At 39.9% G+C, this 13,808-nt stretch overlaps 1 protein-coding gene across 1 annotated transcript in view; it reads right to left on the bottom strand.

Annotated features, from left to right (window-relative positions):
- The window catches only part of LOC131065259 (uncharacterized), a 197,852-nt gene that overhangs the window by 13,583 nt on the left and 170,461 nt on the right, over positions 1-13,808 (bottom strand). Inside the window, exons 21-23 of the mRNA XM_059216654.1 lie at positions 13,560-13,773; positions 12,820-12,948; positions 12,549-12,692 (exon numbers count right to left, since the gene is read on the bottom strand). Coding sequence (XP_059072637.1) covers positions 12,549-12,692; positions 12,820-12,948; positions 13,560-13,773 — 487 coding nt within the window. The remainder of the gene's footprint in view (positions 1-12,548; positions 12,693-12,819; positions 12,949-13,559; positions 13,774-13,808) is intronic.

Here is a 13,808-nt window from a genome sequence, read left to right as displayed (position 1 = left end):
GTGTGTCTTTTTGAAGAACATAGTTGTATGAAATCTATTTGGAAGGGAGTTGGAGCTCTCTCATGTTTTGAGAGTTGGAATATTGATCATTCTCAGTTGGTGCTGAGTGGAGGGTTGGTGCTCTCCTAATAGTTTGTTTTGTAATCTAGGTTGGTGCCTATTTTGAGTAATTGAAGAAAATTTTGTGTCATGGTTTTTTACCCGAAAGGGTTTTCCACAAGAAATCTTGTGCTTGTGTCTTTTTGATCTTTTGTGTATCATTTGGCTTTGTTTCAAAAATTGTTTAAAATCTCCAATACTGATTCACACATAGACATCTAATGGTGAAAACTCAAGGTTTTCATCTTCAAAAACCGGAAAGCATGCTTTCAGGCAACCTTTCAATACTAGACAAGCACACTTAACCAGGTTTACCCATTTATTTTGTCATGGTTACTGTTTTGCTTGTAACTATTTTGGACACAAGGCAACAAATTGTAGGATGTCTTTTAGAAATAATTTAAATTTTGCAAACAAGAACTCTTTTGCTCCTCTGAGAGATTATACTTATGCTTGCTATAAATGTAAGAACATTGGGCACTATGCAAGATTTTGTAAGAATGACAAGGCAGATTTTCCGAAGAAGGATGTTAAGAACAATGTAAGGAAACCAAAGTTTGGAGGAGGAAAGAGAAAGAGGCTGAAACTAAGTCTCTGATTGTGCAAACAGCTCTTCTTGCACATAATGAGAGAGATATATGGTATGTAGATGGTGGCTACTCCAGACACATGACCAGAGATGAGAGTAAGTTCTTAACTCTCAAGAAATCCAATGGTGGTAAGGTTAGATTTGGTGGAAACTCATCTGCTAGAGTTGTTGGTAAAGGTACAATCATGTTGAGTGATGGTAAGACTAAAGTTGAGAATGTGCTATTTGTTGAAGGCTTGAAACATAATCTACTTAATGTCAGTCAATTGTGTGGTCAAGGTCATAGTCTAACTTTCAGTACTGACTGAGCTGTAAGATTAGTAAAGATAGTACTCATATTGTTGAAGCAACTAGGGCAGCGAATAACTTGTATATTCTTGATGATGCTAAAAGTGAAGCTTGTTGTTTGAGTGTACTTGATGAATCTTGGTTGTGGCACAAGAGACTTGGTCATATAAACTTTGACAGTCTTGTTCAAATCAGCATGAAGGAAGTGGTGAGAGACATACCAAAACTCACTAAACCATCTGACACAGTGTTTAAAGATTGTCAACTGGGCAAACAAACTCGGAGGAGTTTTAACGCAAAAGAATACTCAAGCACAATGCCTCTAGAGCTGGTTCATACGGATTTGTGTGGACCAACAAGAACCGCAAGCGTGCAAGGTGAGAGATACTTTATGTAATTAATTGATGACTACTCACATATGACTTGGGTGGCCTTTTTGAAGGAAAAATCAGAAGCCTTGGAGAAGTTCAGAGCTTTCAAAGCTTTGGTTGAAGATGAAAAGGGATTGAAAATCAAATGCCTGCGATCAAATAATTGAGGTGAGTTTACATCTAATGAGTTCGTGAGTTTTTCTGAGAAGTATGGCATTAAGAGACAATTTTCAGCTGCTAGGACACCTCAAAAAAGTGGGGTGGTTGAGAGAAAGAACAGATCAGTCCAAGAGATGGCTAGAAGCATGACGAATGAATCTAAGGTAAGTGATTGTTTTTGGAAAGTTGTTCATACAGCTGTTTATATTCAGAACAAAAGTTTGGTAAGGGCAAAGCATGACAAGTCACCATATGAATTATGGAATGGTAGGGCAGCAACTGTTAAGTATTTTAAAATCTTTGGCATCCCTTGTTTTATTTAAAGAGATGAGGATAGTTTAGGCAAATTTGATCCTAGAGCAAATGAGGGTATTTTTCTAAGATATTCTTCAAAAAGTAAAGCCTATAAATGTTTCAATAAGAGATTGCATAAGATAGTCGAAAGAACTAATGTGAAAATTCATGAGATTGTTGATTCTTCTAAGAGATTGCAAAGTTGTGATGATAGCTTGCAAGGTGATGAAGCTGAAAATGTTGGCCAGCCAATTCCTACCAATCCACAAGTTGGGACAGCAAGCAACAATGTTGGAAATACACCTAATAACAATCAAAATGAAGGTGCTGCTTCATATTTTGAGGGTGGAACAGCAAACGATCAGTCTAGTACAGCAGATGCATCAGCTAGTCCTACAACTTCACATGACAGAAACACAACTACAATCAAAACTTCTCTCAAGTCCACATTAAGATTTGTTGAGAAGAACCATCCTATTAATCAGATTACACAAGAGAACAGACCTAGAGCATCAAGGAGAAAGGTAAATTCTATGAGGATGATGATATTTCATTGTTGTCCATGATTGAACCAAAAACTTTTGAAGAGGCAACAGAGGATAAATCTTGGGTTGCAGCTATGAAAGAAGAGTTAGATCAAATCAATAAGAGTGAAACTTGGGAACTTGTCCCAAGGCCTAAGGACAAGAACGTGATTGGCACAAAGAGGGTCTTTGAGAACAAATTGAATGAGGATGGCCATGTGGTGAGAAACAAGGCAAGGTTAGTGTGTAAGGGTTATGCTCAGGTTGAAGGTATAGATTTCGATGAAACCTTAGCACCAATTGCTAGATTAGAGGCTATTAGAATATTCTTAGCTTTTGCCTCTTTTAAAGGTTTTAAAGTTTTTCAAATGGATGTTAAATTTGCCTTCTTGAATGGTGATTTAAATGAAAAGATTTATGTAGAACAGCTTGATGATTTTATTTTGTCAGAAAATCAGGATTATGTGTGCAAGCTAAAAAAGGCACTTTGTGGCCTCAAACAAGCGCCTCATGCTTAGTATGATAGATTGAATAGTTATTTGCTTCAGCAGGTGTTCAGAAGAGGCATTGGGGACAGCAATTTGTATATCAAAGAGGAAGGTAAACATATGCTGATTGTGGTTGTATATTTTAATGATTTAATCTTTGGGAGTGATTGTGTGCAAATGTGTGAAGTTTTTGCTAACAATATGAAGAAAGAATTTGAAATGTCAATGTTGGGAGAGTTGTCATTCTTCCTTGGACTACAAATTCATCAATCAAAGGAAGGTATCTTTATTTCTCAAACCAAATATATTATAGAGAAATGTTGAAGAAATTCAAAATGGAAGATTGTACTCCTATTAGCACACCTATGGTGACTGGTTGTAAACTCAGTAAGGATGATGAATCACCCGATGCTAATCAAACTCTCTACAAGTCTATGATAGGTAGCTTGTTATATATTACAGTAACTAGACCTGACATAATGCAGGTTGTAGGTTATGTTGAGAGGTTTCAGATTGCCCCTATGGAGACACATGTTCATGCAGTCAAAAGAATATTCAAGTACCTCAAAGGTACAATGAAATATGGCCTTTGGTATCCAAGTGGAAATGATTTCTTACTTACAGCATACACAGATGCAGATTAATAGAATATTAAAATATGTTAATTTTAGTATTAATGCTCATTCAGTGTATATTCTATTTTAGACAGATCGTCTTCGATCTTCTCAGCAGTTTCTTATTAGAAACTTGCTATTCTTGTAAATAGCTTTGTATTATTTATGAGCGTCTTGCTCATTCTGATTAATCAATCAATTCTTTGAAATCCATTGCGTGTCTCGCATTGTTTTATGGTATCAGAGCCATAGGAGAAATTTTTTCGAAAATTTTTTAATCCTAATTTCCAATTAGTGGAAATTTTCGAAATTATTTTCTGGAAAAATTTATCAAAGTTTTTTTTGGCTTCTGGGGTGGAATCGTCGGTTTTCGACCTGCAGGTTCGTCGTTTTTTCGGCAACCTCTGTTTGCAGGGTCGTCGCGACCTGTGTTCGTGCAGGGTCGTCGTTTTTTTTCGGCGTCGCGTTTTATCCCGTGACCTGTGTTCTGGACCTGCGGGGTTGTATCGTCGCGTTTTACCGTCTGTAACTTCCGTGTCGCGACCTCTGCCTACAACGTCTCGCGCGACCTGCAACTCTCTATTCCCGGCGTCGTTCACCTGCGACCTGTTCCCGGCGTCGTTCACCTGCGACCTGCAACTCTTTGCAAACAATGGCGCCCACGACCTCGGCAGCAGACTTCGGCTCTGTGCACGTCTGCAGGCTTCGGCGTCATCACCTCCAACGTCGCCACCTGCAACTTGTCACTCTCTGCAAACAATGGCGCCCACGACCTCTGCAATCTTCGATTGAGGTGTTTACCTCCAGTTTTTATCGAAATTCAATTTTTCTTGCAGATTCGTGGTGGTTTTTTCGAACCCTAATCTGGGTGGTTGTCCATTTTTTTTGGATGCCTCGATTTTCATGCCCCGATTTTCGAGCCCGCGGATCCAGATTCTGACAGGAGAATCCTTCTGGGTTTTTTGCATGCATTTCTGGGCTGTCTTTGGATTTTTCTGGGTCAACCAGGAATTTTTTTTGGGGAAATGTGCAAATGGCTTCTCTCACCAATCTGATGTTAGAAGGCAGTCAACGCTTTAATGGTCACAACTACAACATTTGGAAACAACGTATGTTGACCATTTTTTAATATAGGCGTCTTGACCAGCTTGTTTTGGGCAAAGAGCTCAGTCCTGGTACACCTGGTGCAGACCAAGATAAGTTTGATGAACGCAATCGGGAGGCAGTCATGCTTCTCAAACTCTCAGTAACTGATGATCAGTTACCGCAGATTCCTTCCGGCAAGACAGCTTCTGACATCTGGAAGCATCTGAAGGAATTGCATGAGACATCCGACAAGAGCCGAGCATTCTTTCTGAAGAATCAGTTGTTCTCCATTTTGATGGACGAACGTATGTCCTTACAAGAGCACCTCACGAGGATTAAGGACATTCGAGATCAACTCGAAGCTATTGGTCGGACTCTGGAGGAAGAAGACATGGTTGTAATCACTTTAAAAAGTCTTCCGAAATCGTATGAACACTTCATTGAAACCCTCAATATTACTTCCACTAATGTTGATCTGAAGTTTTCAGAATTGTGCACCAAACTTCTACAGCAGGATCGCTGGAAACAGCAATTTGGTAGTGGTACTACATCAGCCTCCTCGGAAAATGCCTTCACAGCTCAATCCTTTCAGAAGGATAAAGGCAAATTTCAGTCCTCTCAGTCTTCTCAGCAGAAAGGCTCTTCTCAGACACAGGATGGAGCTAAGAAGAAGAATGTGCAGTGCAATTACTGTCACAAGTACGGCCATATGAAGAAAGATTGCCGTCAGAGGCTCGCTTCTGAACAAAAGAAGCAGGGAGGGTCACACCAGAAGGTGAATGTTGCGGGACATTCCGAGCAAAAAGAGTCTGCCTTTTATGCCTTTATGGCTAAGAGGTCTTCAGATCATGCCAGGTCTTCTGCTTGGTACATCGACTCTGGTGCATCACGTCACTTTTCTCATCGACGTGACTGGTTTACAGACTTCTCACCTTTCAGTGATTCCGTTGTATTTGGCGGAGGTGAGGAGTATACAGTTGTTGGCAGAGGCACTGTTCAGATACAGTCTGGTGGCAGGACTCTCCTTTTTCTGAATGTGTATTATGTTCCTGGAATGGAACTTAATCTGCTCTCTGTCAGCCAGATTATGAGGAATTCTCCTCAACTAGATGTGGTGTTCAGTGCTCACAAGTGCTCCATCATTGATCGGGAGACTCGTCTTACTGTTGCTGTTGGTCTAGAGGATCATGGCCCACATAGGCTTCTTAACACTGGTGATTCTCCTGAAGTGGCTTTGGCAGCTCGTGTTTCTCCTCTTAGCACTTTGTGGCATCAGAGATATGGACATCTCAACATTCAGTATCTCTCTCAGCTATCTCGGGAGGGACTTGTTTCAGGGTTACCTGATATTCAGACTCAGCATCTTGGAGTATGTGGCGCCTGTCAAGCTGGCAAACAGCATCGGACTTCATTCCCACATGGAAAGTCTTGGCGCGCATCTAAGGTACTTCAATTACTTCATGCTGATATTTGTGGTCCTATGAATACATCTTCTGTTACTGGTTGCAAATATTTTTTGCTTATTGTAGATGATTTTAGTAGAAAGATGTGGGTGTACTTTCTTAAACATAAATCAGATGTATTTAGTATCTTCCAGAAGTTTAAGTCCTTTGTTGAAAAAGAGTCTGGACATAGTATCATTACTCTTAGGACAGATAATGGGGGGGAATTTTGTTCTTCTGTATTCTCCAACTTCTATGATACCCATGGCATCAAACGTCAGTTGACTACACCCTACACTCCTCAGCAAAACAGTGTTGTCGAGCGTCGCAATCGTACGGTTGTTGAGATGGCTCGCTCTATGTTACAACACAGGAGTGTTCCGAATAAGTATTGGGCTGAAGCAGTCTTTACTGCTGTCTACCTTCTTAACCGCTCTCCTACTCAGGCTGTTAAGGGGAAGACTCCAGAAGAGGTTTGGTCTGGTCGGAAGCCTCAGATCAGCCACCTGAAGGTTTTTGGCTCTGTTGCCTATGTTTGGATTCCAGATGCTAAGCGCTCCAAGTTGGATTCCAAAAGTCAGAAACTCATGATGACAGGATACAGTGATCACCATAAGGCCTACAGACTGATAGATATAGACACTGAACGTCTTATCTTCAGTTGTGATATTGTATTTGATGAAGACAGAGGATTCTTTCAGTCCTCTTCTTCTGAGCAGAGTTCTGAGGATCAGCCTCACAGTGTTCTTATTCCATTAGGTTCGCCTGATGGGAGGGATGATGCAGAATCTATTTTCGATGATGCACTACCTGAGTTCCCTCCGGAGAATAATCCTCCTCCTGCTGCTCCTGTTCCTGATTCTGAGCCTCTTCCAGCTCCTCCAGATGTTCGCACTTCTACTCTCCGGCCTAAATGGTGGGCCAAGACCATTGGTGATCTCAGGGATACTGAGCTCATTGAGGGTAGAACCTCTCGTAATAAGAGCAAACAGCAGCATACAGGCAATTTTGCTCTCATGGCTAACATACACAGTGTTTTTGAGCCTCAGACATATTCAGAGGCTAAAGGTATACCTGAGTGGGAACAAGCTATGGAAGTTGAGTTCTAGAGTCTTCAGAAGAATCACACTTGGGCCCTTTCTGATCTTCCTTCAAGGAAGAAGCCCATTAGCTGCAAATGGGTGTACAAAGTAAAATACAAAGCTGATGGAACCTTAGACAAGTATAAGGCTCGTCTTGTTGCTCATGGGTTCTCACAGAAAGAAGGCATTGACTACGAGGAGACTTTTGCTCCTACAACCAAAATGAGTACCATACGGCTCGTTCTTGCCTTGGCAGCCCAGTTCAGTTGGAAAGTCCATCAGATGGACATCAAGAGTGCTTTTTTGAATGGTGACTTACAGGAAGAAGTCTACATGACGCAACCTCCAGGATTCAAGGTTGCTGGTCAAGAACAGAAGGTCTGTAGATTAGTCAAAGCACTCTATGGTCTGAAACAAGCTCCTCGGGCTTGGTACATGAAAATTGATAAGTACCTGACAAATCATGGCTTTCAGCGGAGTCCATCTGATGCAAACCTGTATATCAAGCATACTAGTAATGATATTCTGTTTGTGGTTGTCTATGTGGATGACTTAATCATTACTGGCAGTTCAACACATTTGATCACTGGGATCAAACAGGATTTGTGCCGCACCTTTGATATGACAGATTTGGGACTTCTACATTACTGCTTAGGAGTTGAAGTCTGGCAGACTGAGACCAGTATCTTTCTCTCTCAGTCCAAGTATGCCAGAAGTCTTGTGGACAGGTTCAGAATGCAGGATTGCAAACCTGCCTCTACTCCTATGGAACCCGGGCTCAAACTTTCAGCTCAGTCATCCTCACCAGTTGTGGATGAATCTCTGTTCAGGCAACTAGTGGGCAGCCTCATCTATCTTACTGCCACTAGACCTGACATCAGTTTTGCAGTGAGCTACATTTCACGCTTCATGACAGCTCCCAAGGCTGATCATTGGTTAGCAGCGAAGCGTGTGCTGCGTTATGTGAGTGGCACTCCTGATTATGGACTTCTGTACACTCGGAGTTCTGATCCTATACTTAGTGGTTACACAGATTTTGACTGGGCAGGTTCGGTTGATGACCGTAAGTCTACAGCAAGGTATGTGTTTAGTTTGGGATCTGGTGCTGTCACATGGACTAGTAAGAAGCAGCAGGCTGTGGCTCTCTCCTCGACAGAAGCAGAGTATCGGGGAGCAGTTAAGGCATCTTGTGAGGCGGTTTGGCTTCGACGAATGCTTGCGGATATGCATGTCTCCCACGCAGGTCCTACTCCCTTGTTCTGTGATAATCAAGGAGTGCTCAAACTCGCCAAGAATCCAGTCTTCCATGAAAGAACCAAGCATGTGGAAACGCATTGTCACTATATTCGACAGCTGGTTGAAGATGGATCCATCCAGTTGCTGTATGTTCCTACCTCGGAGCAGCCAGCAGACATCTTCACCAAGCCCCTTGGTCCTGATAAATTTGTAAAATTCAGGGGGTCTATAGGTGTAGTTAATAGATTGAGCATTAAGGGAGGGTAATAGAATATTAAAATATGTTAATTTTAGTATTAATGCTCATTCAGTGTATATTCTATTTTAGACAGATCGTCTTCGATCTTCTCAGCAGTTTCTTATTAGAAACTTGCTATTCTTGTAAATAGCTTTGTATTATTTATGAGTGTCTTGCTCATTCTGATTAATCAATCAATTCTTTGAAATCCATTGCGTGTCTCGCATTGTTTTACAGATTGGGGTGGCTCAGTTGATGACCGAAAGAGCACAAGTGGAGGTACTTTCTTCCTTGGAAAGTGTTTGGTTTCATGGCACAGTAAAAAGCAAGCTTTTGTTTCTCTCTCAATTGTTGAAGTGGAATACATAGCAGCAGTGTCCTGCTGCACACAAGTTCTTTGGATGAAGCAGACCTTGAAAGACTTCAAGGTAGATTTCAGTTATCCTATTTCTATATTATGTGATAATATGAGTGCTATTAACATATCTAAAAATCCTGTTTTACACTCTAGAACTAAGCACATTCCAAGCAAGTATCATTTCTTGCGTGAATAAGTCTGTGATCAGTAGGTAAATCTTGAATATGTTTCTACTAAGGATCAGCTAGCAGATGTTTTTACCAAGCCCTTGCCCAAAGATACTTTTGAAAGGTTAAGACAGCAGTTAAAAGTGATTTCACTCCATTATTGAAGAGATTTATTTCTTAGGGGGGTTATCTATTGTATCATTTTATGCCCATGTTCAGTTTTTGCAGGTTTGTTTTATGGATTTCTATCAGTTTCTAGTTGATTGCAGCTTTGTATCAGTCATTGATATCAAAGGGGGAGCAGGCTCTCAAGGTGAGTAAGTTGCAGATTGGAGATGGAGTTGCCATCAATGATAAAGGGGGAGTTTGTTGGATTTTTTGTCATTGATGTCAAGGTTAATTGTGAGGTTTATTTGAGCTGCTTCCTTGCCATCTTGTCATTGATGTCAAGGTTAATTCTGAGGTTTATTTGAGCTGCTTGCTTGCTAGCTTGACCAGCTTGACCAGCTTGAGCTGCCTAGGTGTCTGCATCAGCTGGTAGTGTGTCTACTTGGCATTCGTCAGCTGCTTCATCAGCCTTTTACGCCATTTCATCAATCCTATGTATCTTGTGGGCCCCGTTGCTCTTATCAGCCTTTGAATTCTTTTGAGGATAGATGAATTATTAATTGAGGCAAAGTCATGAAATTCATAAAGGCATGTCATTTCTTTCAATGATATTTTTTAATCACTAACCAAACCGACTATCTAAACGATTATGCTTCAAATGGAGAATGCATGGTCTTTGTGTGGTCAGCTCCTTAATGGCCACGATTTGAAGATGCTCTTAATTCTTTTTTGCGAATGCTTTTGGAGTGGTAATAATTATTTTTTAATGGAGGCAGGCATCCAATTAGAAATTATGGTGTTTTTGTTGTCCGTTTTTTTTTGGCCAAGACTTATTTCTTGGAGTCGTGGAAATAATTTGTGGAGGCAAGCATGGATTTATTCAGCTGATGGAGCATGATGTGCTGGCCCACGACTATTGGGTTTCTCAGTGGGACATCAGATTTTTTTTATGAAGGAGCTATAATCGAATACGATTTCAATGTGTGCCTTTGTTGTAAGTAAGATTAGTGCGGCAGCTAATACATATTTGTCGAATATATGTATTATGTATGGTTGAGCGTTCTTTTTGGTGACCCGATATTTCTTATTTATCAGTTTTGTCTTACAGTGGAGAAATACAATTGGGAGGTCATGCGGAGTTATATTAAAGTCATTTTGATAGAGGTGTTAAAAGGTTTTGAGGAGCTTTATTCCACGATAGTAAATGTTTTGAACCAAAAAAAAATACCAGTTCATGGAAATAAGTTAGCATTTTTTTTAATTATTCATCTCTGAGGAGAATCGCAAAAAAGTTAGTGTGGATTCCGTTTCAGAAAACATATGTAGTCTTCTCAGCAGCGTGAAGTAATGAACATTTTTTGATCAAAGGACTAATGTTTGTGTTATGGAGAGGAGTTAAAAAAATTCAAATTTTTTCTGCATTTTTTATTGAATTGAGTGTCGTATGTGAAGGATAAAGGGAGTGCAATGAAAGTAGTAAGACTAAGCAGTATTTTCTGAGAAGTCGTCTCTATTCGGTTATCAGGAGTTTATGTTTCGAAGAAGAAAATATGCAGTCCATACCAAAGTTCCCAAACTCGGACTCGGCTCGGACTCGGCAAGGCCGACTCGACTCGTGACTCGGCTATGACTCAGCAACGACTCGACAATGACTCGGTAAAATTAAAAAACCCTTGAAATTTAAAGATTTTTAACGATTTAAAACTTGTTTCATGCAACCATTATTGAATAAAGCTTAAAGACACTATAACATCATCAAATAGAAGCTCTAGCTCATCCTTAGCCTCAGCCTCAGAGTAGTTTGTCTGCCTCCTACAAAGGTGTCTAAGGTAGGTCCTGGATGACTGAGTAGCCATACTCTCTGCCTGTGAGGCGCCACAATGATCAACATCAGTTGTACCTGTGTCGGATCGTTCTCTATCCTCCTCCTCTGCCATAGCCACAGCCTTAGCCTCTCTGTCTGCCATGTCTGACATGCAGCGATGCGAGTCCTGGAGCTCGGACTTAGCGAGTTTTACCATAACTCGCCTGACTCGCCCGAGTCAGGCTAGTTATGAGAAAAACTCGCCGAGTCCGAGTCACAAGTTGTCATAACTCGCCAAGCTTGGCTCGACTCGCCAACTCGGCAAACTCGCGGCGAGTTTGGGAACTCTAGTCCATACTAACAAGGTGTTGATTGTCAAAATTTATACTTTCTCTATGCAGCATTGTGGTTGACAAAAAGTGAAAACAATTGCTTTAGTGTGTCTTTTTGAAGACCAGAGTTGTGTGAAATCTATTTGGAAGGGAGTTGGAGCTCTCTTATGTTTTGAGAGTTGGAATACTGATCATTCGCAGTTGGTGCTAAGTGGAGGGTTGGTGCTCTCCTAATAGTTTGTTTTGTAATCTAGGTTGGTGCCCATTTTGAGTAAGCGAAGAAACTTTTGTGTCGTGGTTTTTTACCCAAAAGGGTTTTCCATGAGAATCTTGTGCTTGTGTCTTTCTAATCCTTTGTGTATCATTTGGCTTTGTTTCAAAAATTGTTTTAAATCTCCAATACTAATCAAATACCGATTAGTACCAAATTGAACTATGAGTTGAAGTGTTGAAAACCGTCAAATTGAACTGGGTTGGAGTTTTGCACTAAACTGCTAAAAATAGAACTGCTTGAAATGACACTTACTAAAAATAGTGAGTCCTGAAAACAACTCCAAAAAGACTGTTCTTCGAACACTGTAGCTCAACACAGGAAACCCAGAAAAACCCAATAATCATGATAACTGACATCAACTTACTAAAAATAGTAAGTTTTGCAAACTCCCCTAAACTGATTGCATGGCATACCACTACAAAGCTTACAGAAAACCCAAAAGGAAACCTCGATTCATTCTGCCAAACTCCAACCAAAATATCCCTAAAAACTGCAAGGAATCCTCCTAGAAAATAGGAAACCCTAATTTATGCTTCTAGTTAGCCTAAGGGTCTCCTGAATAGGCTAATGACTCATTGAACTACTCCTCACTGAGAAGGAGACATTACATGTAAATAGAACAATAGTTATAAAGCTAAGACTGATTTTGGGGAAAATTGTAAGTAGTGATCCCTTGAACTGACACAAGCAAAAAACTAATCTGATTTTGAGTGGTATTCCACTTATGAAGCAATTCATCTTATTTGAACAAACACCCAATATAGAAAACTTCAAGTTCCATCATAAATTGCAAATTTTAATGCATCCAAAGACTATAGCACTAGCATGTGCATTTCTTTTAAGAAACTTTTAAAAGAAATAAAGATCATGTTGGCATCAACATTTCTTACCCAGCTTCATTAAGTTTAACTTCACACTGTATTCAAAGACTGAACATAAGTTTATATATTTCTCATGCAAATAAAAATATAAAAAAGACAATGAGTGTTGCATACCAAACGTGAAGCTGTTCCATAAGAAGGTTGTCCTGAGCTGAACAACGATGGATAATGCATAGTACCAAACTGAGATGAAACTGAAGTTTCAAATGATGCAGTTGATTCAGGGGAGGATGTCCCAGATGATCGTGCATCATCTTCCTACAGAAGGAAAAGAGGCAATTAAAAATAATGAAAGAAAATGTGAATATGTCCACATGTAACAAATTCTCTGTTAAAGATTGTTAAGCATGACAAAATATAAGCAAGATTATGTGAATTATCATACCTCCCCATCTGATGCTTCTAGAAGTGTTTTTGCCCACATATCATCATAACTGACAGATGCCCGAGAGGTTAAGTTTTCTTCTTCCACTTCAGGAGCATCAGTACCTGCTCCCGCAAGATATTCATTTACCTACAGAATGTTTGCATGTGAGTTAAAGAGAAATAGATCAAGAAAAGTAGATTTGTATGATTTTAAATTTGCAGTTGGTAACATATAGCCTATAGGCATTTGCTACTGTCAGTGCCAAAATGCTAGCATTTAAAGAGTTTAACAAAGGGTTAAAATGTTATCAATGGAAGACCCCAAATCCTATTGATTCATTGACAAGTTGTAAACCAGCTTGCAACAATTAAAAATGATATTTGTATCATATTATTTATGATGCTTTCACTCTGGTCTATAGAAGTTGGTTGAATTCCATTATGCTTCAGAGAGAACACCATAATGGAACGGACATTATTCACTCTGTGCACATCTAATATTCATATGACATGTTAACAGGAATGAAATGATAACTAACAAGAATTTGAAAAATAAAAGGGGTGTATCACTCAGACATTTTCATATGTTCACCATGATTTGCATTTGACAATAAGATTTAAATTTTAAATATTTAGCCTTCAGAAAATCATTCTCATATTCAAGTCTTAAATCTCTCAAATAACAACTTAAGCCAAGGCTCAGACAGAATAACAAAACATATCAAGCGGAAAAGAGTAAATAGCTATGTAGTTCTTTACCAAGTTAACACCTGGGGCATCATCACCCAATAAACCATCACTGAGATGTGCTGCCCATGCATTTGCAGTTTCCATACTGACAGCTGTATATTGAGATTGCCCCACTTTTCTGTCAAGAATGAGATCAGAAATCCCTTGCGCAACGGCTGGATCATTAAAGCCAGTTGCAGCATCTATATGGTGACGATTTCGATAAATATCAATCAGCTTACCACTGCCAAATCATTCGACCAAGTCATAAGAAAAAAT

This window comes from Cryptomeria japonica, chromosome 2 (assembly GCF_030272615.1).
Source record: "Cryptomeria japonica chromosome 2, Sugi_1.0, whole genome shotgun sequence".
In the NCBI taxonomy this organism is placed as follows: domain Eukaryota; kingdom Viridiplantae; phylum Streptophyta; class Pinopsida; order Cupressales; family Cupressaceae; genus Cryptomeria; species Cryptomeria japonica.
Note: the sequence above shows the minus strand (reverse complement) of the source record. Positions and strands in the feature narration are given on the sequence as shown.